The sequence below is a fragment of the Polyodon spathula genome, chromosome 8 (assembly GCF_017654505.1).
Source record: "Polyodon spathula isolate WHYD16114869_AA chromosome 8, ASM1765450v1, whole genome shotgun sequence".
Taxonomy (NCBI): domain Eukaryota; kingdom Metazoa; phylum Chordata; class Actinopteri; order Acipenseriformes; family Polyodontidae; genus Polyodon; species Polyodon spathula.
This window is the reverse complement of record NC_054541.1, coordinates 15,653,577-15,670,747: the sequence shown is the minus strand read 5'-3', so window position 1 is coordinate 15,670,747 and position 17,171 is coordinate 15,653,577. Positions and strand designations below refer to the sequence as shown.

The window sequence follows — 17,171 nt, the reverse complement described above, 5'->3', positions numbered from 1 at the left end:
ACCCATTCACCACACAGCCAAAGCATCCTGTGAGTACAACTTTCAACCCTGTCAATCAACAAATGGTTTTCATGGCAACGGAAACAAAACAAACAAATAAATAAGCAGAATAACGTGGGCAAGCTACAGCCTATTGCATCTGTTGCTGTCTTTGAGTTTCCTCTGCATTCTCGAGAATTCCCTCAGTGACATTTATTGATTTGCGCAGGGTCTGTGCCCCCAAATGTTACTGCACAGGATAAATAATAATAATAATAATAAATTATAAAACATTTTTTGAAGCCTGGGTTATGACACTTTTTTTTAAATTTTATGTGAGTTTTGTTCTCGTTAAATTTAATTTAAAAAGTTCTCAATAGGGGGCAGTGTTAACTCATTTATTTGGATTGTGTACTCAGAGACAGACACAAATGTACACTATTATTCAGACAAAAAAAATCAAAACCCAACTCAAACTTTCTCCCAGTATTCAGGCTGGGCATTCACCTTCACTAAATCCTGGACTGCCAAGGACATCACCACATTGAATATTGCACCACTCTTGACAATCACCCCTTAGGAAAATCATTTTCTGGGTAAAACAGAGAACCAATGCTCCACCCAGTCATTCAGCATTGTTAGTAAATGAATCATATTTAGAGAACCACTGAACTTGTGAGATGGATTGCTCATTAAAATCAATAGCATTTATAAAGAGGAGTCCATTTTCTATTGAGGGATAGCAAGATATTTAGTGAGAAAGCAGTCTCAGTGAAATTATCTAGCAAGAAACTCCTCATCCCCAGCTGTGCTGCTTTCCTATAAAAAGAATATTTCAGGGGACCATTCTACTTGTGACATGTATTGTACTTGTGATATTTAGCACATTTTTAAAGAGGAGCCCAATATCTATTCTGTATATTTAGTAAGTTAACTGTCTTCATGGGGAAACATGGTCAATACAATCACCAGCCCTAGTCTTGCTGTAAATCATTAGCTGTTTCCATGATTTGTGCCAGTACTGCATATACACTGTGTGCTGGTGTAAAAATGTTTGTTTCACAGACAGAGGAACAGATGTCTTTATACTGTAGCTTGTGCTGAAGTGTGTCCAGACAAGGTTTTATCTCAACCGAACAAGCGCTTCGTTACACAGACAGACAGTCAGGGTCCCTGCATATACCACAGATTCTGATACTCTGTATACCTTGTGCTAGAGAATGTCTTTTTCAAAGATTCATCGTCATTAGGAAGTGGTTCTCTACATATATGTGAAGAATGGCAGTGTGACACTCAGACATGCAGTCGGACAGGCAGACACCCCCCACAGAACCAGATTGTGATTCACCCCATAGCTTGTTAGAAAGAAGGTCCTTATCTCATCACACTTTGACAAACGATTCTCTAGACCAGGGCTTCTCAAAGCCGGTCCCCCTGTGTCTTCTGGTTTTCATTCCAACTGAGCTCTCAATTACTTAACTGAACCCATAACTGAACTAATAATTTACTTAATTAGACCTTTTAACTTGTTTTCAGCACTTAAACAGTTGCAGATTTCAAGTTTGCTGTAACATTTTAAATCTTTTTCAGAGCTGAGACCAATTAAAAAGGTCTAATTAAGCAAATTATTAGTTCAGTTAAAGGGCTTAGTTAAGTAACTGAGAGTTCAGTTGGAATGAAAACCAGCAGACACAGGGAGCAGGTTTGGGAAGCTGTGAGCTGGATCAATCCATCAGTTTATTTTCATGGCAAGCCATCCCAAAGCACTTTAGAAAGCAAGCAAAAATGTAACTATAATATCAAATATTAATTACAACAAAAATACTAACAATTAAAAATAAATAAAAAGTGTCCGAGTTCCTAACAACTGGAGGCAGGGAATTCCAGAGGGAGGGAACGCTAGAAGAAAGACTCCGACCTCCCAGTGATGCAGCCTTATAAGTCAAGAGTAAGAGCTTAAATCAGTCAAATCAGTCAAATCCCTGTCTTAAAAGTAATATGAACCTTGACGGGTGTAATATAAAAGTTTGACTTTCATAAAGACAGACTCCGTACATACATCCCCAGTTGTAGTGTGACACGCAGACAACTTGCACCCAAATTAGATGAAACAGTAATGTAAACCTATTGCTTCAAAATAATTGGTCAATAGTTAAAAACAAAAAAAACAAAAACTGTGCCCTCTGATGTAACACAGTGCAGCCATCCTGCAACTAGAGCCTTCTCTTTTTAAAAGTTCAAATATACCCTGCTTACTCAAATCAAGCTATTGGTTTTGCAGAACTTCAGTTTTTCAAAAAAGAGATGCTGGTGTGCCAAATGCAGTGGAGATCAATAGAGATGATTTACAACGTTACTGGAATTAGAAAACGTCAATCTGACAAGAAGACCTTGTGGACAAAGGGTGCAGGTAGCATAAACTAGCATAATATAATTATAAACTGAATTTCTCATTGGAATGTACTATAGTAGAACTATAGTTGCCACCAGGGGACTGTAATGCCCGAAGCCTCAGGCTGAGGTCACTGTCCCATGGAGGGAACTATAGTTTCTTTCTGACGGGGCATTAGTTTCCTGCTATGAGCCGAGGTCTGCAGTCCATATTTGTTTTATGAGTCAGTCAAGAAAGTCATGTTTTTGAAGTCCACAGTGCATAGTAAATCAAGTTTTTTTGCCATTGAACTGTCTGTCTGACTTTCACACTGCATCATTGAATTCTTGGAGGAGTCCTAGTTTCAATGATGGTTTTAGTGTTTGCAGCATCTTTGGTTTGTAGTACGTTTCTGTTACATCACAAAATCGCTGCCCAGGAGAACCAGATGCGGGTTTGTCCAGCATTTTGCTTTGTTGTTGAAAGAGCGGAAGGACACGTGTGTGTGTGTGTGTGTGTGTGTGTGTGTGTGTGTGTGTGTGTGTGTGTCTATATATATATATATATATATATATATATATATATATATATATATATATTATTACACTTTACACTTTGCTTTTACTATGAGAAACTTTTCTAAGGGTTAGTTTACCACGTTTTTTTTTTTTTTTTTTTTTTAATGCTTTACCATACCTCTCTGTGCTTTATAATGCTTTACTATGCTTTCACTGTGCTTAATTACACTTTGACATGCTTTTATATGGGAGACTATTTTCCCCCCTGTCACCGTTTCTCGATCAGAAGGTCCAGACCTGCTAGGGGGCGTGCCATTGCTGGTACCCTAATGTCAGCGCTTGTGTTTATTAAATGTGTGCGGCATGTCAGATCCCAATGTGTTGGACACATTATTATTCAGTGACGACCCACGCAGGTAACATCCTTTTTACACCTGGTCAGAAACAGTAACATTGAAAACTGTCTCGGTTTTTGCTATTTTAGATTCTTTTTTTTTTAAGCACAAAACTGTAGCAGTGTGCTCACAAGTAGTTGAGAGCACAGTCATTCACTATACAAAAATAAAATAAAGACACTATGGATTACTTGTTGAATAATTGTGATCATGTGTGTAATAAAATTCTGTTTAACTTCCTGGACCATGGCTAGTTTTTTTTTTTTTTTAATTTAAATTTTTTGTTTAATCATGGAAGTGCCAGCAGCTAAGTCACCCTTTTAAGTTAGTACTGATTGCGTTGTGATTAACACAGCCATGTTCATAACTGATCTAAAATATGTACATATATACACCCAATGTTGAATTATGATCATGGGAATATATACTTCAGTAGTTGCTGCAGCTTCAATTAATTGAATAATTAATTTTCACTCAAAATCTTATTATCCCAGATAAGGATCAAGGTAGATCAATAATAATAATAATAATAATAATAATAATAAATAATAATAATAATAATAATAATAATGTTTTCTTTAACTCCAGTTCATAAGAACAGAGGCTCTCTGCCCAAGCTAACCCACCCCAAGACTGAAACACTGCAGCAATCTGGTTATTTAAACTCATGTAGCCTGTATCCCAAGACATAAATCCAATGCATGGATTGTGTATTTATTAATTATGATTATGTTTTTAATAATTCGTATTCTGTTTAACTTCCTGGACCATGGCTAGTTTAAAAAACAAAATATTGTGTGCCTGCCGCCTAGGGACGGGACGGTATGAAATCTGCAAGGTATGTTAACCCTTAAACAAAAATACCGCGATAACCTTAATATCACGGTATACAGCGCATCATGCAAGCTATCAAATAAAGGCTCAAAAGAAGAAAGACTAATGTAAATCACTTAAATTACTGTAATTCACAAAAATAAAACCAACAAATCACACTTCCTTTGATTTAAACATTTGATATTTATTATTTTACTATGCCAAATAACTTGGTACGTTTCTTTTTTTATAAAGACAATCAGAATAATAATTAAAAAAAAAAAAAAACAAGCAAAAAAAAAAACAACTAAAGTTGTACGCTCTCAATGTTATAATACAACAGTATTAAGATCTATTATTTGCTCAAAATGATGTGGTACTGTAGTTTGTTAAAACATTTTAAGGTATAAAATTTAATAAACAAACAAATAAATAAGTACTTTGTTTAGCTGATGGCAAATAGAATTGGGAAATTATTGGTCTTTTGCTTAAAACACAAGTATTTTAATACTAAAAAGTGTTATTGGATAAACATTTATGACATTGCAGAAGTAAGTTTCAAATGATTATTACACATGTGGAGTTTGTAAAAAAAAATAAAATAAAAATAAATAAAAATCTTCACTTACCTAAGAAAATTGGAATACTCTTACAACAGTTTAAACAAAACTGCGTTGATAATAAGTAGGCTATCCTGCTGCAGTCGCGGGACTGCGCTAGTTTTGTTTGAGACATCGGTCGTGTTCTTATAGCGCAGATTTCCGCAGTTCTGCACAGCGCTGCACAGAATCTCAGAGATGCGCTGTAGACGTCACTCAACATCCAGCCTTGTCCACGCTATATAAAATAAAACAATAAATTATTAAAAACAAAACAAACAAAAAAATAATAATAATGTACTAAATCCGTGATACGTGAAGTATAATTGTACAATAGTTAATGCTTATCTATTACATTAAACTGCCTGTTGATAATCCAGACAAATGTAAATCTAGGACCTTGATAATATAACTTGTGCTGCAAGGTTTGGAGAAGGCGTTTCTCTAAAAGCAGCGTGTGAGGTCAGAAAGACAGCAGCCAAGAACAGCCGGCGCAGCAAGCTCTGGGTAACAGAACGCAGCAATTGAAACGTGTATTCCGTGACTTTGACCGTTTCATTCAAAACCATTATCAAAATACAGTATCAGTTCACAAAACGATCTTCCTCAGACACTTTGCTAAGGCTGCGAGTACCATCGCTTGATTTAGAGAATAGGGGTTTGCAGTTAAAAAAAATGCGTTAACCGGTGTATAAACGAATTATGATAATTGCGGTTTAGATTAAAAGCAATGGTATTAATACCGTAATGTACCTAAATAGCAGTAAACCTGTATACCCACCCATCCGTACTGCCACCTGCCTATTGACTTCCATTCCATTCAGGCCAGGTCATTTCAATGTGGTGATAATAAGGGTGACAGATTGAGCAGGTTTGGCTGTAGATATTGCAAGCTGCGATTAAACTAATCTAAGGAAAGCAGGTGCCGAAGTTCAGATCTGAAAAAAAACTTCCTTTTCAGGAAAAGCGGGGGAAGACATGGAAAGACACAGAACTACAAAAAAGAAGCTGTACAAAAGTTGGGAGGATAGACTGCGGTTGGACAGGGAGTTGAAGTGTTTCAGTGAGGAAAAGCATGGGAAGTCGCACAGCTCGGAAGCTACCTGCATAACTTCCTTTTTTATGTGAGGTGGGTGATAATAGCCTGTAAATCTGGAACTATTACAGCACTGAATATCTGCACTATATTTAACATTTTAAACGGGCTGTAAATGAAAAGAGTTGCTGTCTTCAAAGTGAGACATTATTAAACTGTCTTATTAAATATTTGCCATTTGCTATAACATTTGTTATGTTTTTGACCATATGTCTCATATTGGGTGTGTGTGTATAAAAAAATATTTTAGGACGTCGAAACCATTTTTTTTTTAACATATGCAGAATATATATATATATATATATATATATATATATATATATATATATATATATATATATATATATATATATATATATATAAAGATAAAAATGCATTGTTTGAATCAACGTTTGAATATAAGTGTACAAAATTGAAGGCATATGAAAGAAGAGGTTTTTTGAAAAATTGTACACAAAAGGTTTAAAAGCATTTTAAAAAATGTTTATTTTTGGACGCTTCGGTAAAAGGCCCTTCTTCAGCTGTTGAAAAGAATAGTATACACAGTGCAGTAAACGTGTTATTATTCAAGAAATAATTATATTATAGAAATATTCTGTGGATGGTCATGATTATTAGAATAGAATGTGCATTCCCAGAGTTTCCAAAGTTCCCAGTTCGAAGACAAACTCTTGTTCATTTTGTTTCCGAGCAACATTTATTTGTTCCATGGGTGTGTGTGGGGGTGTGTAAAATGCTGCTTCCCTTTATGAGAAGTTGACAAATGCACGTCTCCTGAGAACCAAAGCCTACCAATTGAACAGAGCGCAAACAACGTTGACTGATAGATTTGCATTTCATGGTGCTGATTGTTTTTTTTTTAAACCGTCGCCGGTGTGTGAAAAGGGACTCGCGTGTCAGTTTAAAGTGCTCTTCAGTTCCTCATTTCCCCCAGCCTGGCTGTAACTCGAGAGGTCATTTCCTGGATAGCTTTCCCCTTTAAGAGAGTGTACAGTGCTGGGAATACACGTCAACTCAGCACTTCTACCAATTCAGCGAGCGAACCGCTCAGTTTGTGTGTCTTCCTGGAAGACACTGCAAGCAACAGATCGCAAATGAAACACATTAAGACAGGGAAACAGCGTATTCACGATGCTGCTCCACATTGCAAAGAAGCAAACAAACAAAACGTAGTGGCACCCGTGTTTATACGTGATTCTGCAAGCAGTAACGTTACTGCCACGGAAAGACGGCAGTAAATGCTTTTCTGGTACATTTCAAAGGGAAAAAAGGAAAGGAAGAAAGTGGGAGAAAATAAAACCGGAGAACTTACTGAAACTGCGTTAAGAGACATGTCTGAAAGTCATCTCCAGCTTACAATAAAGGTATTGACGGGTCCTAAACCCGATTCACTTTTTCTTTTTTTATACGTTTTCTGCTGCGGATAGACACTTGAATATTCCCGCTGACGTGATGTTGCTAATTATTTGTAATTGTCACCTGTTGCAGGTTTGGAGACTTAAGTAATAATGTACACAAAGCTGGACGAGTAGCATGGTTGAAAACAAATACGGTTACATTTTTACCTTGACTTAAGAATTTGCGCACGATTGGTTTAGTTCAGAGTTTGTTCGGGTGTATTTGGCAACCGCAGTCGAGTTTGATTTGAACTCCGGTGTTACGCAGATTTCTCTTTTCCCATAGAATTCTGTATCCCTTTAGGTTTGACGCCTGCGTAGATCAAAATAGCTGTAAAAACGCCTGATGTTTGTGAACAGTATTTACATGCAATAAAATTAAAATGTGTTTTAAAAGAAATACAGTTATATACGTTTACTTTTAATCAAGGGTTCGTGTATAGAGCAACGCAGGAGACTGAGCGTACTGTAGAAAATCGGTGGTCTTATATATTGCTACAGAATTAGTTTGGTCTTGTTTTCAATATTTGTTGCAAACTGCAGCTGAACTCCGTGGCAGTGCTTGAGAACACAGCGGGACTCTGGCACGTGAATATCGCGCATCCGCGTCCAGCTTTGAAAAACTGCATCTGCACAGGCATGGAATCATGCCGGGATACAGCAATCTGCTTAACACCTGTAAACAGTCACATGTGTTTCATCGTATTCTGTAAATTAAAACCAAATAAGTTATTTATTTATATTACTAGAAAGAATCGTACTTGTCCATGTTTGGGCAAGCAAATCAATTTATTTTGACAAAATGCGTTGTTAGACATTTGTATGGTTTTTGTAATGCATCGATTTTTCAGACTACTTGTTATTTCAGTCGATAACAAAAGCGGGCCCTTGATTTTATAGGAGAATACATCACGCTTAGAAATGACCCGCCTATGCATGTGTTTTTTGTTTGTTTGTTTGTTTGTTCATGAAGTTAAACGAAAACAATTAGATTGTAGAGACTATGTGTGTGTGTATGTATGTATGTATATATTTGCGCAAGAAAAAGCGATGTTTCTACAGTTACAGTTGGTATGCCAAAATTAGGAAATAAAATAGCCATTTTCATACGAATTACTAGGCCTTATTTGTTTATTTTTTTTAACTGAAAACAGTCCAATCAATTCCCTTGGTCCGATTTCAGTTTCGTTTTAATTCACTGAACAGTACAGATGCGTTTATGTTTTTCATGACTGCCTTTATCATTGTGTAGTAGAAGTCTTCGTTTCATAGTCTTTGTTTTTAAACTAAAAGGTACTAGACAATACAGCCCTCTGCTCCATGTTAGTCGATTAGGGTCCCCTATGCTGTTTTTGCTGGAAACACAGAGTTCTTTCCCAAGTAGAACCGCAGTTGCTTTTAGGATGATTAATTTTGCAAAGCCCTTGACACAAGAGTTCAAATGATACAAATGTTATCAAACATGGAGAAAAGGTATATCAGGGTCAACAAAACTTTTACCACTGTGTAATAATCCCTTTAAAACCCATTTAGGGCATGTACCTTTAATAAATGTCACTTGTTAAGCTCTGTCTCTTAGATTTGTTCTGGACTATCTGGTACAGTTCAGCTTAGTCTAAAGATGAGAGAACACAAAGTGGCTTGCAATGGTTTCAGGAGACAAGATTTCAGGTCACTGCGTGGCACACCAGGGGAGACTTGGTGTTTGATACAGCAAGGCTGTGTTAAACTAGGTCTCCTGGAACCACGTTTCAAACACTTAAGAGTGAGTGCTTAATGAAGCATCGAAATGCTGCTGTGCCCTGGTAAGGATGGGTGTTCAGGGTAAAACGACCGCTGTTCTGTAATGAGACTTGGTAGGTTTAGGGTCATGTGTGTTGTATGAAACTGGAAAATATGCTGGACTACCGCATGTAACAAGATTAATCAATTTCATTAACTCGATTTAGTTAATAGTGAAACATACTAATAGCTTCAAATTAGTCACAAAAACGTATTTATCATAGGCATCAATTGGATTTCTAAGTTAATGTTGTCAAGTACAAAAGTTCATATGAAAACATTTCTATAAAAAAAAAAACACACACATCTGCATCTCAAAACCTAGCCCATAATAGAAATTCAGCAAAACAAAAAACATTCTATGAACATACTTAACAAATTTAATATCCCAAAAGTATGTAATTTTTGTAAATACTGAGTTTTTACCATCTGTTGTATCATATCTGCCAGCAGAGCATTCACATGACCATGACATCACTGACCTGTTGCCAGAGGGCTCGCTCTGCATCCCACCCCAAGACAGACAGTCTGTTGGCTCAGATTTGCGAATTTGTGTTTTGATTGACAGTGTGCCAATAGTACCTTGTTACAATTTATTTTTCTAATCCCATTAGATTAGACAGTGCCTATTATTTTTTATGTTTAGTCATTAAGATGGGCTCAGAAATGAGTTTGTGGCTGGGCCCGGGTGCAGTTACAGCCATCAACATTAGGGGTGTAGCAATTCCTTGTGTATATTTTCTCCTTGTGATCTCCTATTGAGTTATTACCCAGGATGTGTGAAAATTAATAAATACAGTAAAATGTGGAAATATGTATAAAATACAACACAGACAGCATGGGACACAGCAAAGGTAACACAGTGTGTTTCTTATTAACTGTGCAGGGTGCTCTGTTCTGTGACACTTTCATTCAGTGGCAGATTCTGCCAAATATTAGGGGAACATTGGTACACCAGAGTGTAACAATCAACCTGTCCCCCCTGCAACACTCCCCTGCCTCCAGGGGTTACAAATTATATCTGCAATAGGGGTGCAACGATTCATTGTGTACCGATGAATAGAGAAACTCCCTTACATAATACATGGTATTGTACAAAGTTGCATGTGTAGTTTCCACTAATGGCAAGAACCTCTCATTCATTCCGTGGGCTATGACATAGCCGCTATATCATCTCCTCAGAGCCGTGGAGATATCTCAGGACTTTCTTTAACCTGGTCACCCACAACGACGCACGCCCTTTGTGCCATAGTATAGCTTAATTAACACACCACTCCTCCTCGAGACTCTTTTAAAAATACAGGATCGCTGCAAACCCATGAGTCAAGCTCAGCACTACTATAACAAGTGCTGTAGCAAAGTGGGTATCCAGGAGTGCCCCCAGAAATCTTTCACATGGTGCACACAATTGAACTACACCAATGCCCCTTCTCGTCCTGATAACGACTCTTGCATCGCCATGCTGTAAAGTGTTTCAGCCAATCGGAGTGCTGCATTTCTGCTCTTTCCTGAGTTTCTCAGCACCTACACTGTCACATTATAAAAGTGCCATCACATTGCACCGCCATTTCCCTTTCTAAAAATGAATAAACACAGTGTGCTGCCATCGAGACAGAACCGCACACTGACAGCCAGATAGTTCACAACAACAGTAAAAGCTACAAATAAACTTCTATGAAGTACAGACTTAAACTAGGGTAAAAACTAGCGCACAAATCTGTAATGCTGGTTCCATTTCTAATCATTTTACTCTCACAATCACTACAACTAATCAGTACTCATCTCTTAAGTATGGCGTATAAATAGAGCCCTGTGAGAATTTATTTTTTGTAATTTTTCATCATGTTTTAAGTATATACATATTTTTTTATATATGCATTTTTTCTTGAACATTTTTACATAAACAGATGTACAGTACTGCCCATGCCCTCTATAAAATACAATAAGATACAATACAAAATATAAATTTACACTGCCCTACTATTGTGGGGCTGTCATAATAATTGCACACACAGCAATCTACCCATTACAAACAAACGATAGGATTTGTATTTCAGTCCCATTACACTGAAGCAGTATACAGCAAGTTTGGGGGTTCTCAGTATTAAACACTAAGCAAAGCAGATTCATTCATTCATTCAATCATTCAAATCCATTCAAAACCAGAACAGCATTTGCTCCAGTGCAAAGTTTCCACTAGAAATAAAACCAAGAACTAGCATACTAATACAAAATACAGATTAACCCTTTCTGTATCACCTTGCATAATATCATACCCCGTTTATTATCACGATTTGCAAAAACCACTCGCCATGCACCATAGGTTCTTTGAGAAATTATCTCTCTTAATATCATCTCACAAACCCGCTTATTATTGTGTTTTGTGCAGCATGTCTAATCCTGCGTGGCCGGGCTTTGCAAGGTTACTTCAGGATATAATTCATTTCCGACACAACTAACAACCAGTAATCATCTCGGCTGATAAACTGACATTTTGTGCAGCCTGTCAGATGTTGCGTGGGGTGCAGTTCAGTTACAAAACACCAACGGCACCAAATTTTAACAGTCTTATACAAATGCACACAAAAATAACACCAAGTATTGACAGCTGTCATCAGTCGACAATTCGTGCCTTTTCTAGGTAATGACACAAGCTGTTTAGTTCCAGTAAATTATACAAAATGTATGTGTTCTGTAGTAAAGTATATGCATTTGTGTAAATGTGAAGAATGACTAAATGTACAGTATTAAAACACTGCTCTTTAATTCACTGTTTTCTTTTATCTCTTGTACTCGTAATATGCTGTTGTAATGTGAAACTCGTTTTATATCATGACCTGCTTTATATCACGAATTGTGCCTACACGGCATGTGACTGTTTTTGTTTTATTTAGGCGATTTCAAGTTATTAATAAAAAATAATTTATTATTATTATTGTTATTAATAATAATGAAAAGCATCTGTTTGAGTAAAGGAAACTGATCATTTTAAATACAGTAAGGTGAGTAATAAACTGACTCCATTGTGGTTTTCAGCTGTCCGCGTTCGACCGGTTTGCCTGCCTTTTTCTGGAGTTGCTGTGTTTGCTTGTAAGATGCCTAGAAGTTGTGAATTCTTACGAGAATGAACTGCAAGATAACAAGGGCAACACCTTTTAGAAGTTTTATTATCATCTAGTCAAACAGTTGTTTCCTTATTACATTTTCTGTGGTTTGTGAATTTTATTGCAGGGTTTATTTCCCACCAGAGTAGATGTTTATAAAATTGATTTCTACCTGATTTTATTTTTTATTGTATTTTGTTTTGGGACTATTGACACAAAGGTGGACGGTAGTACACTTTCCCCTCTGTCCTACAATCCTGATCTGAATATATTCAGTACTAATTCTTGCAGTGGGATTGGTGGTCTTAGACTATTCAAAAAGACATTCACTAATACATGTTAGAAATATATTAATTCAGATTCGATAAACATGGACATTAATCATAAAGCAAAGAGGCATGCTGTACAATTCTTAATCCGACAGTGTCTAAATGCACTTTATCTAACAACCCTATTGCATTGCTCTGTAATATAAAGAGCAACCTTGAAACCTTTCTTCGACCCCCATTGTGAGAACCGCTGGTCTATAAGATACTAGTGATGGATGAAAATAACATATTTTCAGAAAAAAACTGAGCTAGTGTCTTCTTTTTCAAATTGAATCGTACAGTAAGTAGGCCCACTTGTGCAATGATACAGCAGTAAAGGAGAAACAACTTTCATGGTAAATATTTCATTATTGGCTGTCACTTGTAGGAATAATTCATCCATTTGTAGACCTTTGTCCTTTACAACCTCCAAAAATTGAAAACATAAGAAACTCCATAACTAATAGCCTAAGTACTGTATACATAATAACCTGTGCTCATTTCTGGGCTGCGATTCTGGGTATGCTGTTAAGGAGAGCTTATCTGTTTCTCCACAGCAGGAAAGAAACTCGTACACGCCTCTGAGCAGCCCTTTGCCAAGCGCCACTTCCTCTCCTGTACATGTTCCAACACTGCGGGCCAGCAGGATGGAGGAAGAGCCTGTTAGACTGCCTGCACACCTGCGTGAGTAAAACACACACACACAGCCACACACACAGAGACATAGACACAGTCATACACACAGAGACATAGACACAGTCATACACACAGAGACATAGACACAGCCACACACACAGAAACATAGACACAGTCATACACACAGAGACATAGACACAGTCATACACACAGAGACATAGACACAGTCATACACACAGAGACATAGACACAGTCATACACACAGAGACGTAGACACAGTCATACACACAGAGACGTAGACACAGCAGTCATACACACAGAGACGTAGACATAGCCACACACACAGACACACAGACACAGCCACACACACAGACACACACACAGACACACATAGACACAGACACACACACACACATAGACACACACACACACACACACACACACACACACACACACACACACACACACACACACACACACACACACACACACACAGACATAGACACAGCCACACACACACAGAGACACACACACACACACACACCACACACACACACAGCCACACACACACACACACACACAGAGACGTAGACACAGTCATACACACAGAGACGTAGACACAGTCATACACACAGAGACATAGACACAGCCACACACACACACACACAGACACACACACACACACACAGACACACACACACACACACACACACATAGACACAGCCACACACACACAGAGACATAGACACAGCCACACACACACAGAGACATAGACACAGCCACACACACACAGAGACATACACACACACACACACACACACACACACAGCCACACACACCAGAGACACACACACACCACACACACACACACACACAGCACAAACACACACACACACACATAGACACAGCCACACACACACAGACATAGACACACACACACACACACACATAGACACACCCACACACACACACACACACACACACACACACACACACACACACACACACACACACACACACACACACACACAGGGTGGTTGTCTGTATCTGTCGGGATGTGTGTGTCAGCCACACCACACACATAGTGTCATAGACACAGCCACTCACACCACACAGAGTCGGTGTGTCTGTATCACAGCCACACACACAACAGGACGGTGGGTGTCGGGTGTGTGCGGTGTGTGTGGTGTATCTGTATCAGTGTCGTGGGTGCACACACACACACACACACAGAGACACAGACACACACACACACACACACACAGACACAGACACAGCCACACACACACACACACACACACACACACACACACAGAGACATAGACACAGCCACACACACACACAGACACACACACACACACACACACACACACACACACACACACACACACACACACACACACACACACACACACACACACAACATAGACACAGCACAGCCACACACACAGAAACATAGACACAGCCACACACACACAGAAACATAGACACAGCCACACACACACAGAGACATAGACACAGACACACACACACACACACACACACACACACACACACACACACACACACACACACACACACACACACACACACACACACACACACACACACACACACACACACACACACACACACACACACAGAGACATAGACACAGCCACACACACAGAGACATAGACACAGCCACAGCCACACACAGACATAGACAGAGCCACAAAGACCCACACAGAGATGCACACGCAGAGCCACACACAGCCACGCACAGCCACATACATGCAAGCAGAGACACAGCCATACACAGAGATACACGCGCACGTCTTGTGGGCCACAGCCACACACCAGACATAGGACAGAGCCACAAGACCCACAAAGAGATGGCACACGCAAGAGACACACACAGCACGCCCAGCCAAATACATCAAGCAGAGACACAGCCATTACACAGGATACCGCTGCACACACACACACACACACACACACACACACACACACACACACACACACACACTCAGGGGGAGGGGAAGGAGGAAGCAGCCATGCAATACCTGCTTTACTGCTTTCAGTGAGGAGAGAGAAGATGATTTTAAAGTTCATAGGGATACTTTGTTGTTTTTTTCTTATTTTGTATTTAAGTTAAATATGAGATTTGATGTTGATGCACTGGGCCCCTGTTTTTTTAAATGACCTGTATGATGATGGTGGTCTAGTTATATGTGATATTCACAGCCATGGCCTGGGGTATATGTTGTTGTTTTCAGGTCAAAGTTGGAGTAATAAAACCTACTGAATGGAATCTGCACTGTAGCTCTAGGAAGCAAGTTTAAAACACAGCCCTGGTTTGTTGAATTGCTTTGCATGAAGTTTGCTTACTGTAGTTGAGATTTGTAATGCAAATTCTTCAGGAAGGACAAAGGGCTCTGTTTTAGATAGGGAACATGTTGGGACACAATTGAATGGAGACGGGGCATACAGTGGGCAAACCTTTCAATACGTTTTCCTCTCCGACAGTAACTTCAGAATGCCGTTGTGTGATGTCCCAAGGCTGGCTTGAAAGCTGTCAATATATGTATAGTAATGCCTGTCATAAAAAATACTCCTTTGGCTGTCTATTCTTCTGTAGCATTGTCCCGCAGTCGGAAGCACTGAACAACAAGTCTCCTCCCTCTTTGAAGCTTTCTGCCCTGGGGGTGTGACTGTTGCATGCACTGTGTCTTCTGTTTTTAGCTCAGGGCCGTAAAACAGAAAATGGAAACCGGAACATTTTCAAAATGGTGCAAAAACCTTTTTAAAAGATGTGCAACATTATATTAAAATTTGATTGCTGTGCATTTTAATAAAACCACTCGCTTGTTTGATCAGTTAGGAGGATTTGCTATACGGTATGCAAAGTTGCAAACCGTAGCTCTGAAATGCACTGAGAAGCCCTGTCTGGGTTCAGAGGCTTGTGTTCAGTAATGGGGATCATTGTTATTTGTTTTATTCTTGTTATAAACTGACAGCCTTTTTTTTTTTTTTTTTTTTTTGCTCTGGTCGGTGTTCAGTTTTGCGGAGACTCTGCATTCTACCACTGGGAAGCTTCCCAGAAAGAATTTCCTGAGTGAGCAGATGGCAAACTTCCTGCTTTAAGATTTCCTGGAAAGGAAGCTGCTTGTAACCGGCATCAATTATTCATGCTTGAGACGAGAGGAATGAGGTTCAGATTTAACCCTCTGTGAGCCACTGTGCTGTGAAAAGGGACTAGGGGTCTTCAGCTGATTGAAAGGCTTTTAGGTTAGCAGGGACTATGGCAAATATTAAAGGAATAGAACTTTCCCCTTTTTTATTTGTATTATTATATAACATAAACCTAACCCATTAAGGCTGCTTTGTAATTTTTTGGAGCATTTTTAACTGACATCAACCTGTTATTCAAATTCTATAACGATATTGGTATGCGAGCTTACTCTAAACGCAAAAGGTATGTCTAAATGTAAGGCTTAATTCTGCAAATACAGCCTTTTATGATGCCTTGATATAGAATAAGAAACTGTAGCCAAAAAATGATAAATTTCTTGGTTTTTTTTTTTTTTTTTTTTTTTTTTTAAATGTGTTGAGCTTCACAGCCGGTGTGAAATGTCACTGCTCTGATTACAGGAACACGTCTAACGTGACAGTGCTCAAAATAGGATGCATCAGTTTGTAACCAAAACAAAGGATTTACATTTTTTCAGTGAGGAAATACTGGTTTAGAATGCACCAAATTACAAAAATGCCATTTGTGTTCTGTTTTTTATTTTTTCCCCGAAAGTAAAATTAATTTGGTACTTAATGGGTTAAATTCAATGGCAAGTGTTTTGACTGGGAGTCTTGTTCAGTGCCCTTTGCCATTGAGTTTATGAAGTTGCTTTTAGTATCTGTAAGTTTTGTTCTGGATGTGTTTTAATTTTCTCCTCTTCTGTGTAGAAATGTTCATGCTTCTTCTAGTCGGCCTATTTTTCTGAGTTTGTCGGGTCTTTTACTTTTTTTTACAACGTCTGGAAAAGGGAATTGCCAGTATCAGATTCTGCTGTTGTCAGCGAGTGAGGCTGTGCTGCTGCATTCTGAGGTGATCGCCGGCCTTGTTCATAAGAACATAAGAACATAAGAAAGTTTACAAACGAGAGGAGGCCATTCGGCCCATCTTGCTCGTTTGGT

The 17,171-nt window shown here is 38.6% G+C and overlaps 1 protein-coding gene across 5 annotated transcripts in view; it reads left to right on the top strand.

Moving 5' to 3' along the window:
- Positions 1-6,761: 6,761 nt before the first annotated feature.
- The window catches only part of LOC121319509 (transcription factor ETV6-like), a 34,710-nt gene continuing 24,300 nt past the window's right edge, over positions 6,762-17,171 (top strand). The window contains exons 1-2 of one of the 5 annotated variants that reach the window (XM_041257004.1): positions 6,762-7,135; positions 12,920-13,046. In XM_041257004.1, the coding sequence (XP_041112938.1) occupies positions 7,010-7,135; positions 12,920-13,046 (253 nt within the window). In that variant the 5' untranslated portion in view covers positions 6,762-7,009. The remainder of the gene's footprint in view (positions 7,136-12,919; positions 13,047-17,171) is intronic. The other 4 variants (XM_041257003.1, XM_041257002.1, XM_041257005.1 and 1 more) reach the window with 4 other exon arrangements.